Genomic DNA, 14,560 nt, shown 5'->3' with positions numbered 1-14,560 from the left:
AATAAATGGCATGCATATGTATGTGTGACATACATATATTGCGGGATTTAATTGGCAAAATTAAATCCCAAAATTGCACTATAACATAAAATAAAAATAAAATAAAAATAAATAATAAAATTGCACGGCCGATGTTTATGGTTTCTTCTCTTTCCCCTAAAAGAAACGGAAATATTGCACTTTAAATAAATTTGTAGATGGGGAAATTGCACAAATATTCAATTTTTCTTTTAGTTTTCAGCCCTTGGCTGTTGGCCAATATTTCATATTAAATTTTAACGATTTTGGCCAATGGGATCGGTATTAATTATAGCACATATAAAGCACGTGAAAAAATAGTTGCGTTCACTCGCATCAACACACGGAGACTGGCAGAGTAAAATAAAGTACGAACATTCACTTGCTATGGGAACAATGGAATCGGAACGTGCATATGTAAATATATAGCAACTTTTTCAATTATTTAGAATAAATTCAAATGAGAATTTGTTCACTTGGCAATTGGCAAATTATTAACATGAATGGAGTTTTTCCCTGACTCAGAGGGTTTTATTATCATACTTATTAGATTTGGAGAATTTTTATGGCTCAATATATATGTGAATATTTGCATTTTAAATGTAACGATATTTATTAGGCAATTGGCAGTTATTTAAATAAAGAAAATATTTGAGAAATCTCCCTGACTTGAGATTTACTGGTTCCTTGGACATGGATAATTTCAGGCTCATTGTGTGAAATTGCTTATGTGTGTGATTATGAGTCCTTTGAATTAACGGAAAGACATTGGCTAGATCTGACAAGGTTGACAAAAATCGAGACGATAATGCCGCCAGGATCTGGCGACAAATGTGACATTTGGTGGGGGAAATAATTTTCCCTAAAATTAATATTATAATTATAATGACCCACTAGGGGGCATCCACCATGGCAGGAGATGTCGTCAAGATACAGATTATCATATAAAATTGCCCCAATAGGGGGCATCCAGAGTGTAAATACCTTCGTCAGTCCTTAGGTCCTTAGAGTTAGTTAGCCTTGTCGTCCATGTTAGGTGTCGTCAAGGATGTACGTATACACAATATCACAGTTTATTCAGTGAGCAGCCCAAAATGGGCTGTATAGTGGCCGGCAAAAGAATTTTTGTGAGTCCTTAAAAGGACCATGGCATCATCACAGGAGAGTCGGGTGGCATTAGGTCAGCAGAGGGAGACTGGAAAGAATTTCAGAAGAGCCCCACAGAAGTGGCTATAAAATGGAAAAATTCCTTAAATGGCCAAGTGTAGCCGCCCATAGTGGCAGTCAGGGGGCGTGGCAAAATTCGGCAATTGGTCCAATCCAGTCCAAAGCATCATCCTGCTGGTATTGGATGTCATCCAGGGTGAATAGCAGTACTCCTTCAAGATTTCGACCATCGGGTGAGATTTTTCACAAGAGGTCGAAACATACGCCCATGGTGGCGCTAAGGGGGCGTGGCTAAAATTCAGGAGTTGATGTTTACCAGTCCTTAGCTTCATCCTGCAGGCGATGGTAGTCATCCTGGACGCATGATAGAGCCCCGTAACATTCCAGCCATACCCAGTGGAAATGACCATCAAGTGTGAATTTTCACGTGTGGCCATTACAAACGCCCGTGGTGGCACTAGGAGGGCGTGGCTAAAATTCTGTAAATGGTCCAATCCAGTCCTAAGCATCATCATGCTGGTATTGGATGACATCTAAATTGAGTGGCAGTGCTCCTTCAAAATTTCGACCCTCAGGTGAACTTTTTTCACAAGAGGTCAAAACATGCGCCCATGATGGCGCTAAGGGGGCGTGGCAAAAATTCAGCAGTGGGTGTATCCTGGTCCTTAGGGACCTCCTGAAGGTGTTGAATAGCATCCGAGGTGGAAAACAGCGCGCCATAAAATTTTAACCATACCCAAGAAGTAGTGGTCAACACATGAGATTTTTCATATGTGACCAATACAAGCGCCCATGGTGGCGCTAGGAGGGCGTGGCTAAAATTCTGCAAATGATCCAATCCAGTCCTAAGCATCATCCTGCTGGTATTGGATGACATCTAAATTGAATGGCAGTGCTCCTTCAAAATTTCGACCCTCAGGTGAAATTTTTTCACAAGAGGTCAAAACATACGCCCATGGTGGCGCTAAGGGGGCGTGGCAAAAATTCAGCAGTGGGTGTATCCTGGTCCTTAGGGACCTCCTGAAGGTGTTGAATAGCATCCGAGGTGGAAAACAGCGCGCCATAAAATTTTAACCATACCCAAGAAGTAGTGGTCAACATATGAGATTTTTCATATGTGACCAATACAAGCGCCCATGGTGGCGCTAGGAGGGCGTGGCTAAAATTCTGCAAATGATCCAATCCAGTCCTAAGCATCATCCTGCTGGTATTGGATGACATCTAAATTGAATGGCAGTGCTCCTTCAAAATTTCGACCCTCAGGTGAAATTTTTTCACAAGAGGTCAAAACATACGCCCATGGTGGCGCTAAGGGGGCGTGGCAAAAATTCAGCAGTGGGTGTATCCTGGTCCTTAGGGACCTCCTGAAGGTGTTGAATAGCATCCGAGGTGGAAAACAGCGTTCCATAAAATTTTTGCCATACCCAAGAAGTAGTGGGCAACACATGAGATTTTTCATATGTGACCAATACAAGCGCCCATGGTGGCGCTAGGAGGGCGTGGCTAAAATTCTGCAAATGATCCAATCCAGTCCTAAGCATCATCCTGCTGGTATTGGATGACATCTAAATTGAATGGCAGTGCTCCTTCAAAATTTCGACCCTCAGGTGAAATTTTTTCACAAGAGGTCAAAACATACGCCCATGGTGGCGTTCAGGGGGCGTGGCAAAAATTCCGGAGTTGGTGTATCCTGGTCCTAAGGGACCTCCTGAAGGTGTTGAATAGCATCCGAGGTGGAAAACAGCGCTCCATAAAATTTTTGCCATACCCAAGAAGTAGTGGGCGACACATGAGATTTTTCATATGTGCCCAATACATACGCCCATGGTGGCGCTAAGGGGGCGTGGCAAAAATTCCATAATTGGTGTTGGCTAGTCCTTAAGGTCCTCCTGAAGGTGTTGAATAGCATCCGAGGTGGAAAACAGCGTTCCATAAAATTTTTGCCATACCCAAGAAGTAGTGGGCAACACATGAGATTTTTCATATGTGCCCAATACATACGCCCATGGTGGCGCTAAGGGGGCGTGGCAAGAATTCAACAATTGGCATTTTCTGGTCCACAGCATCATCCTGCTGGTGTTGGATGACATCCAGACTTAATGGCAGTGCTCCTTAAAAATTTCGACCCTCAGGTGAGGTTTTTTCACAAGAGGTCGAAACGTACGCCCATAGGTGGCGCTAGGAGGGCGTAGCTAAAATTCTGCAATTGGCAATTCCTACTACTGGGCAACTTCCTGCAGGTGAAGGAAAAGTGGCCCCACTGGAGGACAGAATCATGACGGCAGCTGAGTGGCAAGGCAGTAGTTAATTTGAAATCGGTGTTTCCTGGGACTATAGTAACAATCAGCTGCAAAGCAAAAACACCACCGGCAATCCGAGCCCAATCCAAAGACCCATGATGGTCTGCTGCCTAGTCGGGTGGGGCTGGCGCATATTATCCTGGCTCAGGCGCTCCTGGAGTCATTGGCCAGGCTGATCTCCATGTAAGATTCTCCAACGGTGGTATCGAAGAGATCACCAGGCAGGGAATGATCGCTTTGGTCGCTTTCCAGGTGCAAATTGAGGGACAATCCTGTTAAATCTAGCGTGGCCGAAATTTTCTTAAGTGATTTAAAGAGTTTGTTAAAAAGACGCTCAAATTTGTCCAGCCTTTCATGAGTCTTGTCCTGTTGCGCCTTAAGCTCGTCAAGGGACTGCGTTAGGTGCTGTAAGTGGCAGCAATTACTGTTGGCGATAGAAGAAGCTTTGTGTTGAGGCCCCCTAGTATTGATGTTCATAGCACTTGTTGCATTGGCCTCATTAACAGGTTGTAGAGCTAGGTGTAGAGGTTTATCACTAGCATTAGGTTCACCTGATTCCCTAGCGCGCTCTGCAAGGAGTTTTGCCTGGAATCGAGCCAAGTGAGCCTCAGCAGGATTCTTATTGGCTGACCTGGAAATGGGATAACTAGGGGCGGACTGTTGCCTAGTGGTTCTCCTATTGGTGATCCTTCGGTCCTGTCTGTAATTCTGTCGGTAGTTAAGATTCTTCCTTGGCCTAGATTCAGTATTCCACGATCTTCTATTGCTAATTGATGGGGTGTTGTCTTGCAATAGCTGCCAATAATTGGCATTCTGTCTCTGTTGTTGGTTGTGACTCTGCTGATGAACTGGGTATTGGCGACTTTTCAGCTGCAAATTGGCAAGATTGTTTCTGTCAGAGTGTCTTCTAGATTGTTGGTGACTGGCCTTCAACTGCCTATCATTGGAATACCCTAGCGCTTTGCGTTTCAAATTGGAATAAAAGGGGCAACCTTTATACGCACTGATATGCTGACCGCCACAGTTACAGCATTTAGGGGGCGTATTCCTGTGCTTTCGACAGGCAACTGTAGGATGGAGGCCAGCACACTTCATGCAGACGAATTTGCGTCTGCAGTCATTCTTGAAGTGGCCGAAAGCTTGACACCGATGACACTGAGTCAACTGGCTAGAGACACTGGCAGAAGTGGAAGAGGACCTAGAGAAAGTTCTCCTAGGAATTGGCATGGGTGTAGTTTTGGCTCTGAAAGATGGCGTCGATTTGGAGTTACTGTTAGACGGAGCCTCTTTCCATCTAACCCTAGGAGTACCGGCACCTAACTTTGCTGAATTGTTATTATTCCTCGTAGCGCTGCTACCATTGGCATGGTTGTTGTTGTTGCCGTTACTGTTGCCAATACTATTATTGTTTTGGTTGCTATTGCTGTTCATCACCTTTTCCCTACAAAGTTGCTGCGCAAAATTACTTTTAAATAGCGGAGTCTTCATTGGGGGGGGAAGCGGAGGAAAGTCGCCATCCTTAAGAAGGACAAATGGCTTAGGATTGCCAAGTGAGTCCTTCTTCTTCTTCATCGCGCTCGGCTTCCTGTTGCTGTTGTTGTTGATGGTGACCCAAGGTGGAGAATGGACCAGAGCCTGAATACGCGCCCACTCAATACTGGCTGGCTCCAAATGAGGAGCATCCTGGCTATCCAAACTAGCACTAACAGTTGGAGAAATGTCATCTAGGTTGATGCTATTGTTGTTGTTGTTGTTGGAGTTCAAACTAGCACAATTAGTTTCATTAGCAGACAAGTCATTAAGTAGGGATCGTTTCGCAGCAAAGGCATTTTTATTTAAATTAGCATTAGAATTAGAGGCAGCTTTTAATTTGGTATAAAAATCGCGCAGCACCATAACTGTTTGCATTTTAATGGAGGAGTTATCAGCATGAGCCCGCTTGGATGCGCTGGTAGTGATCGAAGTTGATGTGGAGAGCTGTCGCTTGGCGCTCTGGCTCTTAGTATTAGTGAGAGCACCGGGATCTTTGGCTGGTGTGTGGGGATGAGGAGAGCAAGAGGAAAGGGAGTCTAAGAGAGGCATATCGTTCTCTTTGGCAATTTTCTCTTTAATGGGATTCTCTTTAGGATAGGACTCTTTAGTAAGAGAGTCTTCGTTATGCATATTAAGTAAGAGAGTGCTAAAGGGAGAAAGAGTGCTGAAGGGAGTAGCAATGTCAGACTCACCCTTATTTAAGCCTCTCTTTGCCATCTTTCGTTTTCTTCGCTCCGCCTTTCTTTGCTCTGGGATGGGTCCTCTCTCCAGATAGGCTGCCGTTTAAATGCCCAATAGAATAGCGGTTCTCCTGCTCCTCCTTTTGTGCGACGCTTCCAATTGCGCCAAAATTGCCAAAAATTGACTAATTTTGTGCAATATGCTTTGCCGTGGCTGTACTTGGCCGCCAAAATTGGTGATGATGCCGTTGCTGCAGAATAAACGGTTATGAGGCACACACACAGGTGCGCAATAATTGGCGCCAAATATATATGTATGTGTATGTGATTGTTCTTACGGCTGCTTGTACAATTGGCTGTGGCGGTACTTGCTAGCTTACGGCTCGCTGGCCTGCTGGCCTACTGGCTGGCTCCTCGGCGCGGCTGCTGCGCGCGTGTGCGGCTCTAGCACGGGCGGAAAATCAGGCTCTGGAGGCTAGTGATCTTGCGCTCCTGGCGGCTGCTCCGGCCGGGACTGGGCGGGGGCGTGGGCACGTTAGCCCTCGACCGGCCAACTGACACTGGGACTGAAACTGACACTGACACTGGGGCTGACACTGAGAGTGGGCGCAGGCACGTCCGCACTCGACCAACTGATCAACACGACGATCTGACTGCCTGACTGAGACTGAGAGTGGGGCGCAAGGCACGTCCGCACTCGACCAACTACACAACACGACGATCTGACTGAGACTGTGACTGAGAGTGGGGCGCAAGGCACGTCCGCACTCGACCAACTACACAACACGACTGTGTTGGTGAGACTCTCTCTTGAAGAGGGAGAGTAAAGAGGACCAAGATTGGTCAGAAAAGCGCTACACTGAGCAAAATTGGGGTTGGTCAGAGGGATGAATAGTTATGAATGGGGATGGATTTTCCTTGTCAAGAATGTGAAACGGACAATTTGGACAAAATAAAAAGTGGAAAATCAAGAAACTCAACAATTTAAATATAAACATTATCCCTAAGGTCGTCTTTTTTGAGCAACTGCCAGGAACACTCACTCACAGATGGGTTAACCAGCCCGTATATATCTACGCAGCAACCGGGCCTGAGGGTACGGAAACATGGAAACATGGATTTGTCAAGTGCATACTTATCATAACTTAACTAATGCATCTAGACAGGACACTTCTCCACTTCGTAAATTGGCGCCACCGCTTGTCCATTTTGTGCTCTATAAAAAAAAAATTTAACATGGGCAAAAAAAAAATAGAGTCACAACACTAAGAAGACGTTAAAAGCGGGGCAATACATTTCTAGCAAATTCATTAAACTAGTGGTCCTGCCATTGCGAAACGTCACAACACAATTAGCTGCACACTCCTTAGCGTACGTTCCGCAATGGCAGGACAGCAGAGAAGTGCCCTTCATTAGCCTAATATTTAGTTGTCCCTATTGCCCTACCTCCTCCAAATTGGGTCCAAGGCGGCCAGCTGGCGCGGCAGACCACGGTGTCCCATTACTCTGTTGAGCAACATTTTTGCACCGTGGCTGCCGCTGTAGCAGGCCGACAAGGACATTAGCCTAACAAGAACTACGTTAATTATTATTGTCAAGTTGATTTACATGAATCTTATAATGAAAAACAAGAAACTAAAAACAACATAAATTAACAAAAATAATAAAAAACAGAAAAATTTGAGTCAAGTCTAACATTAAAAGAATCACAAAACAGTGTGATTCTTACGAGATGAGAACACAAATATTAAACAAAGATTGGTCAAGATAAGAATTTGGAGGAGGACTTTTAGCGAGACAAACAAGATGAGAATAATTATCTAAAGTCCATTGAGAAGGATGTCCAGCGTTGGGCCCTTCAAATAGGCCATCCTCATCCAGGCAGGGGGGGGGTCATCTCCAATCCAGGGCGAGTGCAAAACATCTTCAGCATCCTGATCGGTGGATGCCCTCCAGGCCAAGACATCAGAGGATGGAGGACGCCTGGATGGCCCGACATGGCCACAATTGGGGGCTGAGTCGGGCTCATTGGTAATGGGCGGCCAGGATTGGTCGCCCTCAGGACATCCTTCATTTGCATTGGGCCCAAATTATGGCCCGGACTTGGCCGCTGCTTGCGGGAGACAGCCAGGATTGACTGCCAATAGGACGTCCTTCATTTGCATTGGGCCATGATTTATGGCCAGAGTTAGCCGCTACTTGCAGCTAAGACTGGCTCGTTGACGGGAGACAGCCAGGATTGACTGCCAAGAGGACATCCTTCATTTGCATTGGGCCAAGATTTTTGGCCAGACTTGGCCGCATATTTGCGGCTGGGACTGGCTCATTGACGGATGACGGCCAGGATTGACTGTCAGCAGGACATCCTTCATTTGCATTGGGCCATAATTATTGGCCAGACTTGGCCGCTACTTGCGGCTGGGACTGGCTCGTTGACGGGCGACAGCAGGATTGACTGCCAGGAGGACATCCTTCATTTGTATTGGGCCATGATTTTTGGCCAGACTTGGCCGCTACTTGCGGCTGGGACTGGCTCGTTGGCGGGCGACAGCAGGATTGACTGTCAACAGGACTTCCTTCTTTCATCTTGTTTTGCCCAGAATGGGCCATCTAGGGCAGGGACAGGCGGCGGCAAAAATTCTAATTTGGCCAAGCTAGTTGGCCAAATGCGTGAAATAACAGAATGCAGCATCTGGCTTGTTGCCTAGGAGTGCCAGTCCATAGGCAAGGATATCCAGGATTCGTTTCATACTGCAATCTGAATAAAGGGGTTGGCAGATTTTCTTGGAACTCAAACTTGACATTTCGTTGATCGGAATTAGTGTAAATATCACTACTGCAGAATTCGCACAACTGCTTTTGGTTTGCCAGACCAGAAAGCAGGAAAATCATCACACAATAAAATAAATTATTTCGGTTTGCCAGACCGGAGAAAAACAAAAATAAATTCAGAATTCCAAATTTGACCAATAAATATTGGCCAGATTCAAAAGTTGTACTTTGCAGGATCCTATCAGCTGTTTAGGTTTGCCAGGCCGTAAACAGAAAATTATTGCACTGGGTTATTCTAGAAAAATCTTAAGGATAAAGAAATAAATTTGCTATGGTTTGCCAGACCGAGGCAAAAATATTGAGATTCAGATTTTGGCCAAGCACAAGCGTTGGCCAAATTCATCCATTATCATTCACAAGATCAGCTCATCTGCTTTGGTTTGCCAGACCAAGAGGCAGAGAGACTACTAAACAAGAAAAATCTAGAAAAACCACAAAAAAGGATCAAAATAAAATTGTTTGCTTCGGCTTGCCAGGCCGAGAGCAGGGACATCTGGAATTCAAGAAAATATTTAGGATTCTTCAATAATATTCAAAATCTGCAGGATCAAAATTCAATTGCCAAGGCTTGCCAGGCCAAGGCTAAATAATATTGGTCAAGTTCACCAGCTTGGGTTTGCCAAGACGAGAGCTGGGAAAAGTTGTTTCAAGAGTTCATTCATTAGTTCATAAAATAAAAAAGAGTCGGGTCATAAATTCATAAAAAATGTGTCAGATATTTTATTAATTAGTAAATGATAACAAAATGAGGAAAATAAAGAATAAAAATCGCTTCGGGGCATGTTAATAATTAATAGGTGTTTTAATGTTGAATTAATTTCCCATTTGTTATCATAAAATATTAGACTCAAATGATTCGTTTAGTGCGTGTTAATAATTGTGCAATATTAGGTAATGGCGTGCAATTAGTAAAATAGTGTGCAATTTATAATATTTAGTGTGTGCAATTAGGGCAGGGGGGGGAAGGGGAAATAGTTTTGTTGCAGCAACATATATGTGCATAACTTTGGCAGCAACATGTGTATGCTAGCAACAAAATCCCAAGTATGTGAATACTTTATGGTTTGTGACTTGGGTAGATCTATGTGTATGTATTTCCCAGAGTTTCAAATTCCCTCCCTTAAAACCCATTGATGCGATGCGTTAAATCAATATGTGTGAGTAAAAAAGGTTTTGTTCTTAAACTCACCAATCTTTATATCCTCTCTTAAGCTGGCCATCACGTTTTAAGTTGGGGAAATAAATAGCATGCATATGTATGTGTGACATAAATGTATTGCGGGATTTAATTGGCAAAATTAAATCCCGAAAATTGCACTATGACACAAAATAAAATAAAATAAAATAGATTAAAATAATAAAATTGCACAGCCGATGTTTTATGGTTTCTTCTCTTTCCCCTAGAAAAGAAAACGGAAATATTGCACTTTAGATGTATGTTTGTAAATGGGGAAATTGCACAAATATTCAATTTTTCTTTTAGTTTATCAGCCCTTGGCTGTTGGCCAATATTTCATATTAAATTTTAACGATTTTGGCCTTAAATCGGCATTAATTTAACACATAGAAAGCACGTGGAAAAAATGGTTGCGTTCGCTCGCATCAACACACGGAGACTGATCATACATGGCAGAATAAAATAAAGTACGAACATTTACTTGCATGGGAACGATGGAATCAGAACGTGCATATGTACATATATAGCAACTTTTTCCAATTATTTAAAATAAATCAAATGAGAATTTGTTTACTTGGCAATTGGCAAATTATTAACATGAATGGAGTATTTCCCTGACTCAGAGGGTTTTATTATCATACTTATTAGATTTTGGAAAATTTTTATGGCTCAATATATATATGAATATTTGCATTTTAAATGTAACGATATTTATTAGGCGATTGGCAATTATTTAAATAAAGAAAATATTTGAGAAATCTCCCTGACTTGAGATTTACTGGTTCCTTGGACATGGATAATTTCAGGCTCATTGTGTGAAGTTGCTTATGTGTGTGATTATGAGTCCTTTGAATTAACGGAAAGACATTGGCTAGATCTGACAAGGTTGACAAAAATCAGGACGATAGTGCCGCCAGGATCTGGCGACAGATATAACATCTGGTGGGGGAATAATTTTCCCTAAATTAATATTATAATTATAATGACCCACTAGGGGGCATCCACCATGGCTGGAGATGTCGTCAGGAAATAAATTATCATATAAAATTGCCCCAATAGGGGGCATCCAGAGTGTTTTTTTTTTTTTTTTTTTTTTTTTATTTTTTTTTTTTTATTTTTTTTGTATTTTAGATTTGTAATTGTTTTTTATTAAATAGAGTTCTTTGTTTTTAATTTTATTAGCTTTTTTTTTTTAATAAAATTCTTTCTTATTTTTTTTAACAATAATTGCTTTACACTTTTTATAAATTAATTTGGCGGCAGGTCCGCTCCCACCAGGTCCAAGAATTGTAATGGAGATGAAGATGGGGGGGGAGACCCTCAGAATATTACCCCGAAGGCAACTTTTCCTCTGAGGGACTCTCCCATTCGAAATCCGAAAGTGGCGGGCTCCTGGTGAGAGAAACTTTCTCTTTTAATTCGTCTTTGGATGGCCGATTTGTCCCATGGTCGTCTTGGCGGGTGAGTTGGTATTATTTCCCATCAGGTGGCAACTCCTTGTGTCGGGTTGGAGGCGGGTGGCAGCACTCGTTGGGAAAAAAGGTAAACATGCAATAAATTTGACAAATTATAAGATTTTATGCATATTTAAAACATTTAGGACGTCGACTTGAGGACAACATTGGAGGGCAGTGGATTTGGCGTGAGGCAAGTGAGAAGCATCGTCGTGTGGGTGGGCATAGTGTGGCGTCTTCGTGTGAGTATATTTTGTTTTGGTTTCTTCTTCTTCTTCCGGTTGTCAATGTAGTTTTTATTTTATATTTAGGTCTAATCAGGTACAGGTGCAGGTGAGTCCAAAGGATGTCGTCAGGATGGGTAAAATATATCACAGGTGAGTATCACAGTTGGTTAGATCAGTCGGTAGTCGGCTTTGTCGTGGGAAGATATTATTTATATATTCAATTGCATGAGATGCAGGAAGAAGAAGACATGTAAACAAAGAAGATTTCTGGACAGGATTTAGGAGCATATCACAGATTGAACAGGTGAGTGAGACAAAAAGAGAAAGAAAAGAGAGGACTGGAGGTCTTGGAGCAGGTGCCATCATTGGTAGTGCAGTAAGCTACAACTGGCATCGTTCTCATTGTGGAGATTTTAAGAGATTTATAATTTCAATTTTCCTTTTTTCATTTCAGGTCCCAGGTGTTGATGGCGATGGATGGCCTTTTCGCATGTGTCCTTACATGGTCTGCGCGTTCGAGAAGAAGTTCGTCGAGTGGTGTGTGAGTTAGTTAAACTTTATTAACGGTGTCAAAATTGAATATGAAATATCCCTTCTATTTCAGGTACGAAGTGCAGAGAGTTATATTTTCGAGTGGGAGCAGGTCGCGTCATCTTTATTTTCGCATGGAGAGCAGTGGATCATGTGAGTAAGGATTTACGTATTTTCCGTGTCCATCTGTGAGTCAGGAAGAAAGTCGTCAGGTGAGTAGAGTGGTGATTTCGCCATAGCGTCGTCGTGTTATTTATCCAATTTGTTTTCAGGTACTTGTAGGAGAGAGCCCAGAGATCGTGCCAGAGATGTCCGTATGCATGGTGTAGGAGCGTGGGCTTTCCTATTGGCATCTTTTGCTGGGAGCGCGGTTCCTCCTTGTGTCGTGGAGGAGGCGGTTTGCAGCATTCATTATGGAGAGGGTAAACATGCAGGAATTTATCTAATTTGGTCTAGTCAGGTACGGATACATGTGAGTCCAGTGGATGTCGTCAGGTTGGGTAAAATTTGTCCCAGGTGAATATCACAGATAATTAGATCAGTCAGTTTTAGGTTCAATTGCATGGAGTGCATGTATAAAGGAAGACATATAAACAAAGAAGATTTCTAGACGGGATTTTAGACATATTAAAAAACAGCATTGAGCAGGTGAGTGAAAACAAAAAGTAAGACTGGAGGTCTTGGAGCGGGTGCCATCGTTGGAGGTGCAGCAAGCTTCTACTGGCATCTTTCTCTTTATGGAGATATTTTAGAAAATTATGATTTCAATTTTCCTTTTTTTTTAATTTCAGGTCCTCAGTGTCAGTGGCAGGGGAAGGCGTTTGACGGCTGGGTGTTGTTCCATGGTCCTGAGTTTATTTGCCCTTTCTCCTTACGGGTTCAGCACGTTCGTAGAGGGGTTCGTCGGGCTAGTAACGTGTTCATGTAGAGTCAACAGGTGAGTTTCATAGCTCAGCAGGGTCAGTGTTTAAAATTTTCGATTTTCAGGTTTTTTTCCGATATAAGTGAGCGTCATCAAGGAAAGAATTTTTTTGTCTGAGTGTCTGGATGAGTAGAAATGTAGCGTGGGTTGCAGCGCAGTCAGGGGATGTCCAATTTATTCGCCCCTAGGATGGACTAAATTTGGATCAGGTCGCCGGCCATTAGCATGTCCATTAGGGATACGCTACTGCCAAGAGAAGAGGCACCCTTTTCCTTGTCAACCGATTCTTCTAGAGGTAAGTCCAAGCAGATAATGATTTTATTGAGTTTTCCTAATATTAGTTTTGTAAAATTTTCCAGGTTACCCAACTTCTCCCACAACTTCGCTTGGAAACTTGTATCCTGTTTTAGACGTTCGCCTACTTGCTGTTGCTGCAACTTTATGTTTTCAGAGATATTAGTAATATTCTGCATGACTTTGTGCAAATTGTTATCAGAATAAGAGGCCATTGTGGGCCATTGTTGACCAACTGATTGGTTTTGGGGCTCGAGGGTATTCTTTGGGTGTCGAGGCAGGTAGGGGTTTAAACGACCATGGATAGAACGGGTCCGATGCCCAGACACCGGAAAGGAACGCTCAGTGTGTTGGCGTGGGTGCTGTTGGAAGCGCTGATATTGATGGCGTGAGTGTGGTTGTCCCCATCGTTGGGGAGCCCATTGTGCAGACCAAACCTTTTTTGCCTTTTGGTAGGCTGGACAGCCTTTATAAGCGCTGATGTGTGCGCCACCGCAGTTGCAGCATTTGGCAGGGCTATTCCGAGGCTTGGAGCAAGCCGATGTTAGGTGGTTTTCAGCGCATTTGAGGCAACGAGGACCGCGTCTACACTCATTCTTCCCATGGCCGAAGTGCTGGCAACAGTAGCACTGGATAAAAAAGCGTCGACTAGCAGGAGTTGGATATGCTGCTGGCCTACGTGATTTTTGTGACTTATCATGCGTTATGGGGGAAGAAGGTTTAATCGAGGGGGTTTTTCTTTTTGTTTCTTTGTTGAGGTGCCTGTCTAATGCGTAACCCTTGGCAAAATCGCTCTTAAAAGCGGGCGTCTTTAATGATGGGCTGGGGAGTGCAGAAAAATTTGCACCGTAATTGCCAAGGTTCTCCCTCAATTTGTCAGCGAAAGTGGGCTGAGTGTTGGGCGAAGTGGGTGGCAGAACCAGCGCTTTGGCTGCTGTTAAGGTTCGTGGTTTTACTGTGCTGTTTAAATGGCTCGCCTTATCTATACCCCCCAATATATTTTCCCGCGTGAAACAAGAAAGCTTGGGACTCTCATTAGCACAACTCGGAGGGGCGTGCACCTGTGCTATTGTTTGCAGGGTTGAAGGGCCTTCGTCAGCAGAGCTGTTGTTAGGTTGGAGGAGGATATTCGGCAGAATTTCAACGCTTTGGATTTCAATAGGGGAGCTTTGGTGGTTACGGCGTTTGGTCATTATTGGAGGAGTAGTGCTGGTTGGGGACAGTTGACGTTTATGCGAGCTCTTCTTCTTCTCCCTGTCCATTAGATATTGTGAGAGACTGAATTCGGTTATTGGTTTAAAAGGTGCAGGGGAGGGAGGAAAGATCGATTTATTTAGCATATCTTCTTCATGGAGAGACACATTTTTAACAGGTTGTTGTAGGCCACAAGGCTTGCGAGTAGCCATGTCAGGAATGATGCAGCTA

The 14,560-nt window shown here is 43.5% G+C and overlaps 1 protein-coding gene across 1 annotated transcript; it reads right to left on the bottom strand.

Moving 5' to 3' along the window:
- Positions 1 to 1,424: 1,424 nt before the first annotated feature.
- On the bottom strand, positions 1,425 to 10,795 carry LOC123257282 (uncharacterized protein DDB_G0283357-like). Its single transcript, XM_044715803.1, has 2 exons — positions 5,711 to 10,795; positions 1,425 to 5,250 (listed from the first exon to the last, which is right to left on the bottom strand). Exon 2 carries the CDS (start codon positions 5,055 to 5,057, stop codon positions 3,630 to 3,632), a length of 1,428 nt encoding a protein of 475 aa, XP_044571738.1. The 5' UTR covers positions 5,058 to 5,250; positions 5,711 to 10,795; the 3' UTR covers positions 1,425 to 3,629.
- Between the last annotated feature and the right edge of the window lie 3,765 nt (positions 10,796 to 14,560).

Source organism: Drosophila ananassae, chromosome 3L (genome assembly GCF_017639315.1).
Source record: "Drosophila ananassae strain 14024-0371.13 chromosome 3L, ASM1763931v2, whole genome shotgun sequence".
Lineage (NCBI taxonomy): Eukaryota > Metazoa > Arthropoda > Insecta > Diptera > Drosophilidae > Drosophila > Drosophila ananassae.
The sequence above is the reverse complement of the archived record's forward strand: the minus strand, read 5'-3'. Positions and strand labels throughout refer to the sequence as shown.

Excerpts from the sequence above, each read along its gene's own strand:
- LOC123257282 (XM_044715803.1), bottom strand. The coding sequence starts at position 5,057 with ATGAAGAAGAAGAAGGACTCACTTGGCAATCCTAAGCCATTTGTCCTT.